Genomic DNA, 14,291 nt, shown 5'->3' with positions numbered 1-14,291 from the left:
ACTGCACAATACACAGATTATGCTAGAAGTTGTACAAATATGTCACAGAATCACAGGGCTGGAAAGAACCTTAAAAGATTGTCTAGTTTATTCTCTGGCTTCCAGACAAGCCAACCATTCCAAACAGATGACAGCTGGCCTGTATTTCAGAAGAGGAGGATGACTTTGTCTTTAACCCTTTCTGGATCTAACAATCTACTCATGGTTAGTAAATTACTGTTAATTTTTATTCTCAATTCTTCCATTCATAGTTACAAATGTATTTACTTTTTCATGTTTGTTCCTCAGAGGAAACAAAGTAGGTTTATCTACATAAAATCCCATGACGTATTTAAATACTGTACTTTGTGGGTTTTTTTCTAAGCATCCTGAACATCCCAATGTCTAATCCTTGAGTTAACGTTTGTCCTGCTCTCTGCGGGCAGTTTGCACTCTTTCCTGCAGTGGGAACTGAAATCTAGCACCTGTGTTTTAAGAGGCATCTGGGAACTGAGCATGATTATATTTAAGTATAATCCAATAAGCAGGCCGCTAAGAGTCAGTGTCAAAAGAAAACCAAATTTAATAATTATAATAAAACTGCAATAATGCATTTATTTATAATTTCTTTCAGGCAGTCAAAAAGGCACCACTAGCCTAATTATACTAGCTCTTCAATCAAGTAAGGTAATAGAAGAGAACCTGCCCCTATTAAACAATGTTATACATAAAATTCAATATCCTTAAATGCCACCAAAGATCATTCTTTTCCACGGAGACCCTACTATGGAACCTACAAGGTATAACCTTAAAATATTTTCTACTGATTCATAATGACTCTTTTACTATTGGTGCTGGTAATGACTATTTAAACTCGATACTGAGTGATTCTTTAAGGGAAATTTGCAAAGGAGTGGGCAATTTGATCTCTGTATTATGAAAGACACAAAACATAGTGGCTTTAGAACAAGTGTGGTTGGCTATGTTACTGCTATCTTAAAACAGTTCCACTTTCCCCCAAGATAAAATGGAAATACAGGATTGGTAAATTAAGAATGAGATTCCCTCCATTTGTGAGGTTCTGAATGTCTCAAAGCTGGAGATTACGTCCAAGGAAAAGGGAGATGGGTGGAAATTTTTATAATGATGATCTCAACCTGGGAGTGAGCCACGTTCTTGGTTTCTTCCCCACACACACCTACCATTCATTTGGTGGCTGTTCATCTTACATATGTAAGGGGACAGAAGCAAGTTTCTGAGACCAGGGTGACAAACTCATCTCTATAAAATGACCATGAGATCACTCCATCTGACTTTTCTACATTAACAAAGCACCCCCAAAGAGACTGTTGCCCCTACCTCTGTACAGGTTTGCAAAGTAAACGTTTATAGCTTCTTGGAAGAGGACAGCACTCCCATTCTACCACCAGCATGTCCACTTGTACAGCTCAGCTATATTAGGGCAAAAGTGTTCCTGTGATGTGGGTTGATTCTTTTCCTTTCACTGAATATTCCAAATGCTTCTCTGAAAGCCCAAGATGCTCTGAGCTCCCCATAGCAGGAAACTCATGTCACATCAACCAATACAATCCTAAAGATCCTGGACACTGGTGGGAAAATGCAGAGGAAAGAATATTGAAGTAAAATCTGATTTTGGCAGCGAGGATGTCAGCATTTTTTATAGCTTGGTGGTGTGACTCTGAGTTGTATATATTGCTGATTTTAGCTAATTAGACAATGGCAGGTGCACAAAGTCCTTCTTCAGTCCTAAAGGAAGTATCCCTCCATGGAAATTCCCTGGTTTACAGAGTTCTTATGGAACCCTTCACTTAAATTTCCTTCTACATTCTAGCAAAAACCCAGCATGAAATCGAAACTCTGGTATTCACTCATCAGGAGTCTGAAGGATGACCTGTAGGGCACCCACTAGTTGCACAAATGAGCTGAAGCAAAATACAGTTTAACAATGGGCAACGTCAACTTACTTGTTCATTTTTAGTAAGCCTGGTTTTGTTGTGAATGTCTGACGTGACCAAATTAAATCCGTGCTTCTCCGACAAGATTCTCAGAAGCAAGACCACGGTGCGGCTCCCACACTTGCCCACTCTATTGTATACTACCTGGCTTGGGAAAGGTAGTACCTGGGAAAAAACCAAGAGAACAAGCATGAAACGTATGTATGGAAATACTTATGATTCTTCCCTCAATTTCAGAACAGTAAGTGTTTGATATAATAAATCTCAGTGAAAAGGGTCTACAATCAGATTAATAAAAAGGATGTATATCAGTTCATCAGAAGCGATAAACTCTATCTTCATGGTATAATAAGAGAAATGTTGGCCTTATTTCTCTGCACTGGTAAATTTCATGCAGTCTCTAAGATTGATTATTAAACTTGTTTTGTTTCTTTTTAAAAACAAAATACATAAATATGTTCCTAAATGACAATATTTTTTGCAAGTTTGTGCTTTATGAGAACAACTTAATCTATAGAGTGATCAAGGAAATACGTGATAATTTTCAGAACTGAGATACAATTCACATACTATAAAATGTGCTCTCTATAAATGCATACTTCAATAGCCTTTAGTATATTCACAGAGTTTGCAACCATCACAACTATCTAATTCCAGAACATGACTTCATTGGCCCCAAAAGAAACCCTATACCCATTTGCAGTCACTTTCCATTTCCACTATTGCCCCTGGACCCTGGAAACCAACTGATGTACTTTCTGTCTCTGTGGTTTTGCCTATAGGAATCTGGATATTTCCTATAAATGGAATCACACAACATGTGGCCTTTGTATCTGGCTTCTTTTACTCAGAATAATGTCTTTCCAGGCTCCCCCATGTTGTAGTGTGAGACAATACTTCACTCCTTTATATAGCTTAATAATAATAGCACATTGTATACATATATCATATTTTGTTTACACACTTGTCAGTTGATGAACAAGTGGATTGTTTCCATTTTTTTGGTCACTCTAAATAATGCTGCTATGCATATCTGTGTACGAATTTTTGTGTGGACATGTTTTTGATGCTCTTGGATATATACCTAGGAGTGGAATTGCTGGATCATATGGTAACCCTACCTTGAATTTTTTGAAGAACTGCTAAACCATTTTCAATACAGCTGTACTATTTTATATTTCTACCAATAACATATGAGGGTTCCAATCTCCACGCATCCTTGCCAACATTTGTTATTGATATATATGTATTTTTCCTTTTTGGACAGGGTCTTGCTCTTCTGCCCAGGCTGGAGTGCAGTGGTGTGATCCTGGGCTCACTGCAACCTCTGGCTCCCCAGCTCATGTGATCCTCCCATTTCAGCTTCCCAAATAGCTGGGACTACAGGCACACACCACCATGACTGGCTAATTTTTGTAAATATTTTTGGTAGAAACAGGGTTTCGTCATATTGCCCAAGCTGGTATCAAACTCCTGAGCTCAAGCAATCTGCTGGCCTCAGCCTCCCAAAGTGCTAGAATTATAGGCATAAGCCATCACGCCTGACCTGTTACTGTCTTTTTGGTTGTTTATTATACCCATCCTTGTAGGTGTGAAGTGGTATCTCATTGTGATTTTGATTTGCATTTCCCTCTGACTAATGATGTCGAGCATTTTTTCATGTGCTTATTGGCCATTTGTATATATTCTTTGGCGAAATGTCTATTCAATTCCATCATCCATTTAAAAATTGTCTTTTTGTTATTGTATTTTAAGAGTTCTGTATATATATTCTGGATTTGCAAATACATAATCTGCAAGTGTTTTCTCCCATCCTGTCAGTTGTCTTTTCATTTTCTTAATGGTGTCCCTTGAAGCACAAAAGATTTTCATTTTGACTAAGTCCAATGTATCTCATTTTTCTTTGGTTGTTTTTGGTTTTGGTGTCATATTTAAGAAACTATTGCCTAATCTAAGAGCATAAAGATATACATTTATGTTTTCTCCTGGGACTTTTATAGTTTCAGTTCCAACGTTTAGGTCTTTGATCAATTTTAAGTTACTTTTGTGTGTGGTGTGAGTTAGTGGTCTAACTTCATTCTTTTGCGTGCAAATATCCAACTGTCAGCACCATTTATTGAAAAGTTACTCTTTTTATTCTTTCCCCACTCAGCCACTTAGTACCCTTGTCAAAAATTCACTAATCGTATTTGGGGTCATTATTATTTCCTCAATTCTATTCCCTAATATATATGTTTATCCTTATGTCAATACCACACAGTCTTATTATAGCTTTGTTATAAGTTTTGAAATTGGGAAGGGTAAGTCCATATAACTTTGTTCTTCTTTTTCAAGATTATTTTTGGCTACTCTGGGTCCTTTGCATTTTCATGTGAACTTTAGAGTCGGGTTGCTAATATCTGCCCAAAAATGTATTTGAGATTTTGATAAGGACTGCATTGAATCTGTAGATGAATTTGATGACTACAGCCACCTTAACAATATTGTCTTCCAATCCATGAATATGGGATATCTTCCTACGTAGTTCTCCTTTAATTCATTTCTTTGATATTTCATTGTTTTCATTGTTCAAGCCTTATACTCCTGTTGCTGAATTTATTTATTTTTTTTATGTCATTATGAATGGAATTCTCCTCTTAGTTTCATTTTGGACTGATTATTCACCGGTAAAAATACAATTGATTTTTCTACATTGATCTTACATTACACAATCTTGCTGAACTCACTTATTAATTCAAATTGTTTTTGTGTGTGTGGGTTCTTTAGGATTTTCTATAAATAAGATCATGTCATCTACAAGCAGAAAAGTTTTACTTCTCCCTTTCCAATATGAATGTCTTCCCTTTCTTTTTCCTTTCTAATTGCCTAGTGGATAATGACTTTTATATAATATTATTTACTTTTTATCTATCTTGATATACTACTTTTGATCTATTTTGATATACTATTATCTATTATTCATACTATTGTCTACTTTATTATATACTTTTCATAGCTATTATGAAAAGCATCTATGATTAATCATTTACATCTGCAATAAAAATATTATTTCCATTTTGAATGCTCAGCATTGATTAACAACTGACAATAATCAAAAGATTCCTTCATTCAGCACATACTCATAACAAAAGGTCATTTTGAAAAGCTCAAAACTAAATAATAAAGTATGCTATAAAATTATAAATATACTGCAAATTTGCCTACAGTAAGCCAGCTGAATTTTTGCCTTTGCAATTACACGTTAATTTTCCTGAAATATTTTTATGCAAAGTAGCATTAAATAAATTTGAAGCTTAAAGGCTAGTTGTCACTGGAATAAAACATGGTATCGATATCATTCACTTGACAACCAGTCACATGACATTTTGGTACAGTTTTTCCATTATGTATTTTTTTCTTATGGGTAAGACCTTGTTTCTTGAGGGCCAGCCTACTATGTGTCCTAGAATGTGACACATACTGTGAGGGCCAGCCTACACAGTGCCTAGAATGTGCTTTGTACATAAAGAGCCTTAACAGACACTGAATTGAGTCCTGACTGCTCTAAGGAATTTAATGTACTGCTTAACATTAATTAATGCAATGATTCCCACTAAAATGTGAAACCAAGAGAATCTTCAAATACAGCTGTTTTATTTGACCAAATGCTATTCAAAGTCATCAGGGAAAATAAAAAGATGCTCATTTTAATTGGTCATTTTTACTTATGGTTTCATCAGTGAGTACTTCAAAAATCAGTTTGTTGGCAACTATTTTATAAGTCCAGATATTCAGAAAAATAAATTACATTCTTGGCCATAAGATTATGAACAGGAAGGCTGAATTAGGCTTCATGTTTAGTTTAATGATACAAATAGCATTTATAAGATAGACTTTCCATTACAACCAGCCTGGGGTATGAATTATGGCGATGACAGAGCTGCCAACATAAACTCAGAGTTTAATTCCTCCATAGAAACAAACTGTTCAACAATTGGGATAGATGCATTTTTTCCTGCCTTATAGCACATTACTGAACAGCAAGGAAGAATCTGTTACATCTAAATTATTGATCTAGAAGATGTGAGTTACTACATAAGTAAGCACTTTATTACAAAAGTACAGGTACATCTTGGACAATTTAAGTGAGTAACTGAGGCACTTATCCAGAAAACTTCGGTGAAATCACTTAATTTCTCCTGAATTGTTTGGGTAATCAACACAGTAGCAGGCTTAGTATCTATCTTATTCTTTTCACTAATAACCAACGATGTTACTTACCTTTAAGCTATCAATTAATTCATTTTTTTAAAAGTTAATTCTATTTTTTTAATAGTTGTGGCAAGCTCCCAACTAATGGTTTAAAATTTTGTTATTTAAAAAGAACATTTATATAAGAACAAAAAATCCTGTATCATTCCTGTAGCTGGATCTATGATAATAATTTAAGATAAAGGAGGGCTTAACATCCTCACTGGGACTGTATTTCTGTCATTTCTCTAAACACGAACACACGCCCACATGATATGAACCTAAAGGCAGGAAATGCGTTTTCACTAAAATTTCTGGAATCAGCCTTGTGTGTTTTAAAGACACCTTATGCACTACCACAAACATAAACCTGTCTCAAATTTAGGGTGGGGTTTTTAATCATTTTCTAAAAGAACCTATGTAATGCACTGAGACTTGTTGAATTAAGCAGCTAAATCAATGTGTTCATTTTGGATACAGTGTTAAAATGAACGAGAAGCGTGGTGTGCGTCTGTAGTCCCAGCTACTCAGGAGGCTGAGACCGAAGAATCTCTTGAACTCAGGACGTGGAGGTTGCTGTGAGCTGAGATTGTGCCATTGTACTCCAGTCTGGGCAGCAGAGTGAGATTTTATCTCAGAAAAATAAAAATATAAATAAATAAAATAGATTTCTTTCTGAAGTTCTGCTTTAAAAATGGTCATCACCTTTTATTTGAAATGTACTTTCTGGACAGATGACAGAAAAAAAAGGACTGATTTTTAAGGAAGGAAGGCTGACCCTGTCCTAGGTTCTGTGCCGTGTAAACCTTTTCATCCTTGATTAACAATACAGAATCAAACAGCATAACTGTCTTTTACTCGGACTGTGCATTTTTCTAAGAGCGTAAATTATCAAATGGCTTAATTATCATTAGTAGCATCCAATTAACTCCTCTGTGTGCCCCCATATTCCTCATAGTCACAGATTCCCAGCATAATGGAGTTTGAGGTCCAAAAGCAATTTCAAATAATCCATCCATTCAATATTACCCCCTACAACTATCACCCTCTATGACCCCCATCTCCAGCCCAATCTGTGTTTGATTTGGATAAAATTTTCCTGTACACTATTTAGATATTATAATTATTTTTACATGAGTAAACTGGGGCCCAGAAATAGCATTTGGCATCTTCAAGGTCACAAAGCTAGTGACACAATCACAAAAGCCCAGCTCTCGGCTCTCCTGACTCCTAAGATGACATTTCTTTCAAGACACAAATCAAATAGTGAAGAGAATTTTTAGTTTGACTTCTGTGACAGAGATGCTATTTCCTTTTTAATGTCTTACATGTATCCAACCTCATTAAATATACTATTTTTCAACCATCAGCGATCACAATCAGTACCACCAGCCATTACTCAGCCATGACTCAAGTCCCCAGAAGGCTTAAGTGGAACTGACAGGAGCAGATTAGCCTCTCTCTCCTTCCTAAGGACTCTTTCTAGAAAACTAATGGAAGACTAGAGTGTCAACGCAGCTAATGGAAGAAGAAGGTGGCAGGATGTGTACTTTTCCCTTCCTTCCTTCCTTCCCCGATATATCACAGGCAGTCAAAGTGGACAGCTGGCTCAAATATTGTCAACTGCTTCCACTGGGGAAAAAAAAGAGGAAGCAGTAAGTTATAGTAAAATGTATACAAAATCCTAAATATATTTGGAATGTCTATCAAGACAAGCAAACATCTTCAAATGATAAACTCAATCACTGTGAAAAGACTTTTAAAGACTTCTTCGAATCAGTCTCAAAATCCTCGTTATCCTTAACCAGTATTTGCAATTATCGGGCAGAGAACTCCATCCTCTATTTTAAATTTCCTATTACCATTTGCACACAGAGTTTGAATGCTCACTCTTTCTTTAGGTGCCCTATAAAGAAGTAGACATGAAACTTCTCAAACACCCTCTCCCTCCCCCAAGTGATTCTTCATTTTTGGCAACTGCAGTTATACGAATGTTATGTCTGTGATTTCTATTTTATAGCCAATTTGTAAAAGTGAAGGGGCCTCTGAAATATTTCATTCTATGAATTATATATTTTTATACTGCCTGCCTTGTAAGTTCTGCAAATGCCACAAATCCCCAGAGCCTGACAGGCTTGTGTGGGGCATGCCAAATAAACAGAAATCTTTCCAAGTCTTGAGCATGACAGTAACTACCACCAGATGACATCCACGAGTTCAATAACTCAGCCCTGGTTTGAAATGGGGAGAAGAGAAGGAAGGCTTTCTAGGTAAAAAGCAAATGTGGTCTGAATCACGACTTTCACAATCTGTGAAACCCAGAGTCTGTAGGGCTCTTCTGGGGATCCGTAATGTTGGAAGAATTAACATCAGTGCTGCTTTTAAGTCTTTGCAAACTGATTCTTAATATAGTACAAGGTGTGGTTCCCAAATAACTGTATATTCAAATTCCTTGTGGAATCTTAAAAAATGCAGATTTCTGGGCCCCACTTTAAGACTAACTGAATCAGAAAGTCTAGGATGAGAGTCAGGAGTCTCTCTCTAAAAAGTTCACCAGGGCCCTCTGCCACCTCCACTAGTTTTGAGAAAGTGCTGTCACAGAGGACTCTCAGCTTTCTGCATTAAGTGGCTGAGTGGGTCCTTGCAGCCTTCTGAGGGATTAAGGCTAGGGCAAAGGTTGCCTGTGGGATCATGGCGGGAAGTTGAGGTGAAGGGCACTGTGATGTCTTCCTGGGGTCTTACTGTGTGTTGATGGGCTCCACTCACATTTACCAGTCATAATTAACCTCAAAGTATGCTCACACTCTCCCCGACTGGTTAGAGAACAGGTGTGCTGGTTAACTGAATGTGTAGGTTAATGGAAATTTATACCAAATGCTGTCGAAGTGTTAGACCCTTAACATGAATATGATACTGCATGTGAACTGACTTTGCTTGAGGAATAAAACTGCACTTGATGACTTTTCAGCACCTCCATGTCATGGTTAATCACACTAACATTCAAAAGAGTCACAGCGAAGGCTCTGCAAGGCCTGAATTCAGAGATAGTTCTGTTCCTCACTGTCCATATGAGGAACGGAACTGTCCTCATACGGAGCAGCTTAAATCCACTCAACTAATCTTCATGTTAAATTCTTAGGAGACTTGGCACTAAGACTCAGTCACTTCACATCCTTGAGACTCTATTTCCTCACCTATAAAAAGGGGAAAGTTAGGTTATAAGCCAATAAATAATATTTTCTTCTGAAGCTATTAAATTATTAATTTCAGTCTATCTACATTGCTACCAGGATATAACCTGGAAAATGCCTTAAAAGTTAAAACTAGATTTTACCATGTTTCCTTGTGGAATATATTCATTAAAGAAACAGAAGGGCCAGGTGTGGTGGCTCATGCCTGTAATCCCAGCACTTTGGGAGGCTGAGGTGGGTGGATCACGAAGTTAGGAGTTCAAGACCAGCCTGGTCAATATGGTGAAACTACATCTCTACCAAACACACACACACACACACACACACACACACACACACACACACACACACAAATTAGCTGGGCATGATGGCATGCACCTGTAATCCCAGCTTGGAAGGCTGAAGCAGGAGGATTGCTTGAACCTGGGAGGCAGACATTGCAGTGAGCCTACATCATGCCACTGTACTCCAGCCTGGGTGACAGAATGAGACTCCACCTCAAAAAAAAAAAAGAAAAAAAAAGTTCCAGTAATTTGTGCTGATGACATGGGTTCCAGCTCCATGGGCATTCTTAGTATTATTTTGGAAACCTTGGCTGTCCTATTCTTGTGTGGGCTTGTCGCATAATAAATTTACCTTTATCTTCCTTTTATCTTTCTCTTCCTTTCCACAGTTTTAATCATTTCAAGCTTCCTGTTTTGAGATCATTGCCAGAGCCTCCCAGAACTCGGCAGTGACTCTCACTGGCCTTTGCCCATCAAACCATCTGAGCTCTTCTGCCACATACATCTGTTTTCTAATTGCTATCATCTCTCCTGCTCCCAGTCTCCTCTCCTCCATTCTAGAGGAGGAAATACACAGAATTCATCTAAGAATTCTATTTCCCCTCATTGTAATCCTCCTGAACAGAAGGCTCGTTCCATCCACAACTCTCAATGACATCCTGTGTCCTTCTCATTATTCAGGCCCATCTTCTCCAAGAGCCATGCCAAATCTGAACCTTTGGCTTTCTTCTCTTCCCCTGCTCTCGCTTGAAACAATTCCATGTGTACTGCTACGACAGAAAAATAAATGTAGCCACTGATCATTTACAAGTCCATCTGGGACTATCTGTTATGTGCATAGTGGATAATTAATAAGAAGAATCTATCTGTTACATGCACAGTGGATAATTAATAAAGAGTATAGACTAGACTATTGGGATGAAAATCTTATTATAGTAAGTGTTGTAGAACCAATGCTGTCATATTGATTAAGGATGCTCTTTCAGTTATCTCTTAAAACTATAAGAAAATCTACCAATTTTTTTCTTAACATCATAATATTTTGAAACCCCTGATGTGCTATGTTTCATGAGAAAAAGTCTGTTGAAGTAGAAGTTTCCCTGCACTGAAAGTCGTGAAACTCTGGCATTGCCCTTGGCTTTATCACTCTAAGTAGTTGAATGACTTGAGCAAATGATCCTAAACAACTTCTCTGAGCCAAAGTTTCCTCAAGAACAGAATGAGGGTACTGAACCTAATGATTCCCAAGGCTCCTCCCGTCTGTGTGTCATAATGTTAACTGAGGGCTAGGCAATGCTTATGGATAACCACAGGGTGACCTGAGTGGGATCCTGCATTTCTAAATATTCATCCCATTCTGTGTACTAACGTTCTGCTATCTCCATAATGGACATCGTCACTACATTATTCCCAGGAACACAACACACTGCATATTGTACCAGAATCTTCCCACAAAGAAGCAACCTTCACAGGGAGCCAGAAGTCATTTTCTGGATGTGATAGTTAAGCTACCATAGTTGGATCCTTGAAGAGTGCTTCACGAAAACAATACAAGGCTTCCAGTTTGATTAGGAACTCAAATTTCAGGTGACACTGGTGAATCCTATCAATGCCATAGATTAAAAGATGAATATTTTCAAATTTCAAATTAACAAATGTGAAGGAAATATACATACGAGGAACAAAGAGATTCACTTTTAATTCTGAGGTACGCTTTAAGCTTCTTTGGTCAGTACACAAATAATGGGCAAAAAGAAATCCATAAACTGGGTATCTCATTGCCACAGAATGTTAGTTTCTTTTTTTTTTTTTTAGACAAAGTCTTGCTCTGTTGCCCAGGCTGGAGTGCAGTGGCACAATCTCAGCTCACTGCTACCTCTGCCTCCCATCCTCCAGTGATTCTCATTCATCAGCCTTTTGAGCAGCTGAGATTACAGGAGCACAGCATCACGTCCAGCTAATTTTTATATTTTTATTACAGACATGATTTCATCATGTTGGTCAGGCTGGTCTCAAACTCCTGGCCTCAAGTGATTCACCTGCCTCAGCCTCCCAAAGTGCTGGGATTACTGGCATGAGCCACTGCGCTCAGCCAAGAACGTTACAGTTTCTAAAATTCAAACCTCAGTTTGGTCCATAGGAATCCATGGAATACTTGTATGTTTGACAGAAAGAGAAATGAATTACATGACGCACACATGAAATGTAAGCACAGTGGGAGAGTGCAAGTTTTCAAGGTTAAACCATCCTGAAGGCGTGTTTCAAAGAGTTCACCCAGGACTTGTCCTACTTCTGCATATACATGGCAGCCCCTCTGCACTTGTGCTTGGCGCTTCGATCCACTCTTCTAGGAGCCCTTTCATCTTCTCTAAGGCTTTTGTGATTAAAGTTAAATGGGGAAATCCATGTGCATGTGGCAGTCCTGTTTAACCTCATTTTCCTATGAACATTTGTTGTGCATGTGTACGTGCCCTGTCTGCTTGTGTTGTGTTCAAAGACATTGTGAGTAATATTATTGGAGTCACATCTGACTTCTAGCCATTTCTGACACTTTCTTACATGCTATCTATTCAGTAGTCCAAAAGTTCCTTTTTAGACAAAACCCTGAGGATGAAAGTAGCAGGGTCCTCAGATTAGTTCTAGGTCTGCAGTTGTTCCATTTTTAGTATTAATCAATTCAATTGGCTTTTTACATTAACTTTTGGACCAGAGTATGGAATTACAAAAATGCACTTGGATAGATAATGTCTCCATCAGACCCACACACTTAGTTTGACTCTCCATCCAGATCTGTAACACATTTTTGTTTAATCACACAAATCTCCAAATGAAACATGCAGAGATACTTTCGTATATGTAGACTTCTAAGATTCAAGAGTCTGCTCTAAAGCTAAGTTTCATTTCTCTACATTTACCCCATTTTGTTTTAGTTAATAATTTATACTCTGAGCCCAATCTGAAAACTCATTGTTATACAGATAGAGGAGAAGTGTTGGTTATTGACTGGAGGTTTCATAATTTATAGCAGGTATTGTTGGCATGGGCCAAGCACTCGATTTAGAATGGTTTTCCCTGGATGTTAGTGGGGAAAGAGTCCGTTATTCTCATTGCAAACCTCAGAAGAAAAGGCTGCCCTTACTGTAAATAGTATAAAGGCCGGGGAAACAGCCACGCTTGGCTGCCAGTACTTCTCTCTCATGAAAGCCCTGTGCAAAGATTTTTAAGACCAAAAGCTTGGATGTACTGTTCATGTGAATCACATCATTATTTTCCATTTGAAATGTCTGAATCAAATGTTAGTTTCCTGAGTGTGAATTTTAGTGATGAGAAACTTATTCTTAGACTCAAGATCATTGTTTAAACCTGTTAGCCGAGTTTCAGGCTTATATAACATAACCCAAAATTTAAAATAAGGCAGATTGGTATAGTAACGGCCCCTGACCAGTCCACCTCTTCCTCTCTCTGCACCATGTGACCTCCTTCCACATGGCCCTCTGGACTGGCCACATGACTTGCTTTGACCATCAACACGTTAGTAAGTGCAATGCAAACATGCTTGAAAACAGCCTGCCCATGGGGGCTTCACTTCTCTTTCCCCCAGAAGCCTTTTCACCACGATATGAACTTAGGCTAGCTTGCAGGAAGATAAAAGGTGGCATTGAATATTGAAAATTCTGTGACTAAATTCAGCAAGTAATTATTGAGCACTTACTGAGTGCTAGTCATCGGGTTAGACATAAGAAATCGGTTGACTATTGTAATTATTTGATTGTCTGTCTCACTAGATTTTAAATTCCATGACTGCAGGGGTTGCATCTGCTTTTCCTGACTATTGTATCTTCAGTGTTCAGCTCAATGACTGGCACATAGTAGACACTCAATAAATAACTGTTGAATAAGTGAATACAGCAAAGTTTACAGCAAGTCTCTTGCCCTGTAAGAACTCACAATCTAACAAGGGAATCAAACACTGACACTGACATAGCTTGTGCCGATACCACGTGGTAGGTGCCTCACTAGAGATATACATACAGTGGAATGAGAACAGAAGAGGTGATTAACTTGACCTTGGGAACTCAGGGAAGTGGTCACAGAGCACATGGCATTTGAACTGAGCCTTGGTATCTCTAGAAATTGTATGGCCTCAAAGGGATAGCCATTTCCCCTTTGCAAAGTACACCTACCCAATTCTTGTTGATTTGCATTAAAAAGAAACTTTCTAGCTCCCCTCCCGTGTTTAATCTGTCTATGTGGAATTGGCTTCCCAGCATTTTTCACATTGCGTGTGTGTCTGTGCGTTGCAACACACCATACAAAATTCGTCAACTCTCTGGCCTACTGTTGTCCCTCATACATAGCAACATAGCCCGACAATTGAGGAGTTGGAGCTCAAGAACAACTGGGTTAAACATGGCTAAAGAACTTCTCTGCTTTATGTTACATCTCCACATATCAATAAGAGGATGCTTGTGTCTGCAGGTAACCAAAAACCCAACGCAATTCAAACAATAAAGATAATACATTCTTCTGTAAATAAATAAATAAATAAATAGCAAAATATATTCTCTTACAAAACAAAAGTCCTAACGTATGGAGGTTTTAAGCCTCATTCCATATTTTCATTCTATCTT

General features: G+C 38.0%; 1 protein-coding gene across 2 annotated transcripts in view; it reads right to left on the bottom strand.

The window, feature by feature from the left end:
- Window positions 1-14,291, bottom strand: part of UST (uronyl 2-sulfotransferase) — a 316,876-nt gene that overhangs the window by 124,184 nt on the left and 178,401 nt on the right. For both annotated transcript variants that reach the window (XM_002747070.8, XM_054254508.2), the window contains one exon: window positions 1,965-2,120. In XM_002747070.8, coding sequence (XP_002747116.4) covers window positions 1,965-2,120 — 156 coding nt within the window. The remainder of the gene's footprint in view (window positions 1-1,964; window positions 2,121-14,291) is intronic.

Source organism: Callithrix jacchus, chromosome 4, assembly GCF_049354715.1.
Source record: "Callithrix jacchus isolate 240 chromosome 4, calJac240_pri, whole genome shotgun sequence".
Lineage (NCBI taxonomy): Eukaryota > Metazoa > Chordata > Mammalia > Primates > Cebidae > Callithrix > Callithrix jacchus.
Note: the sequence above shows the minus strand (reverse complement) of the source record. Positions and strands in the feature narration are given on the sequence as shown.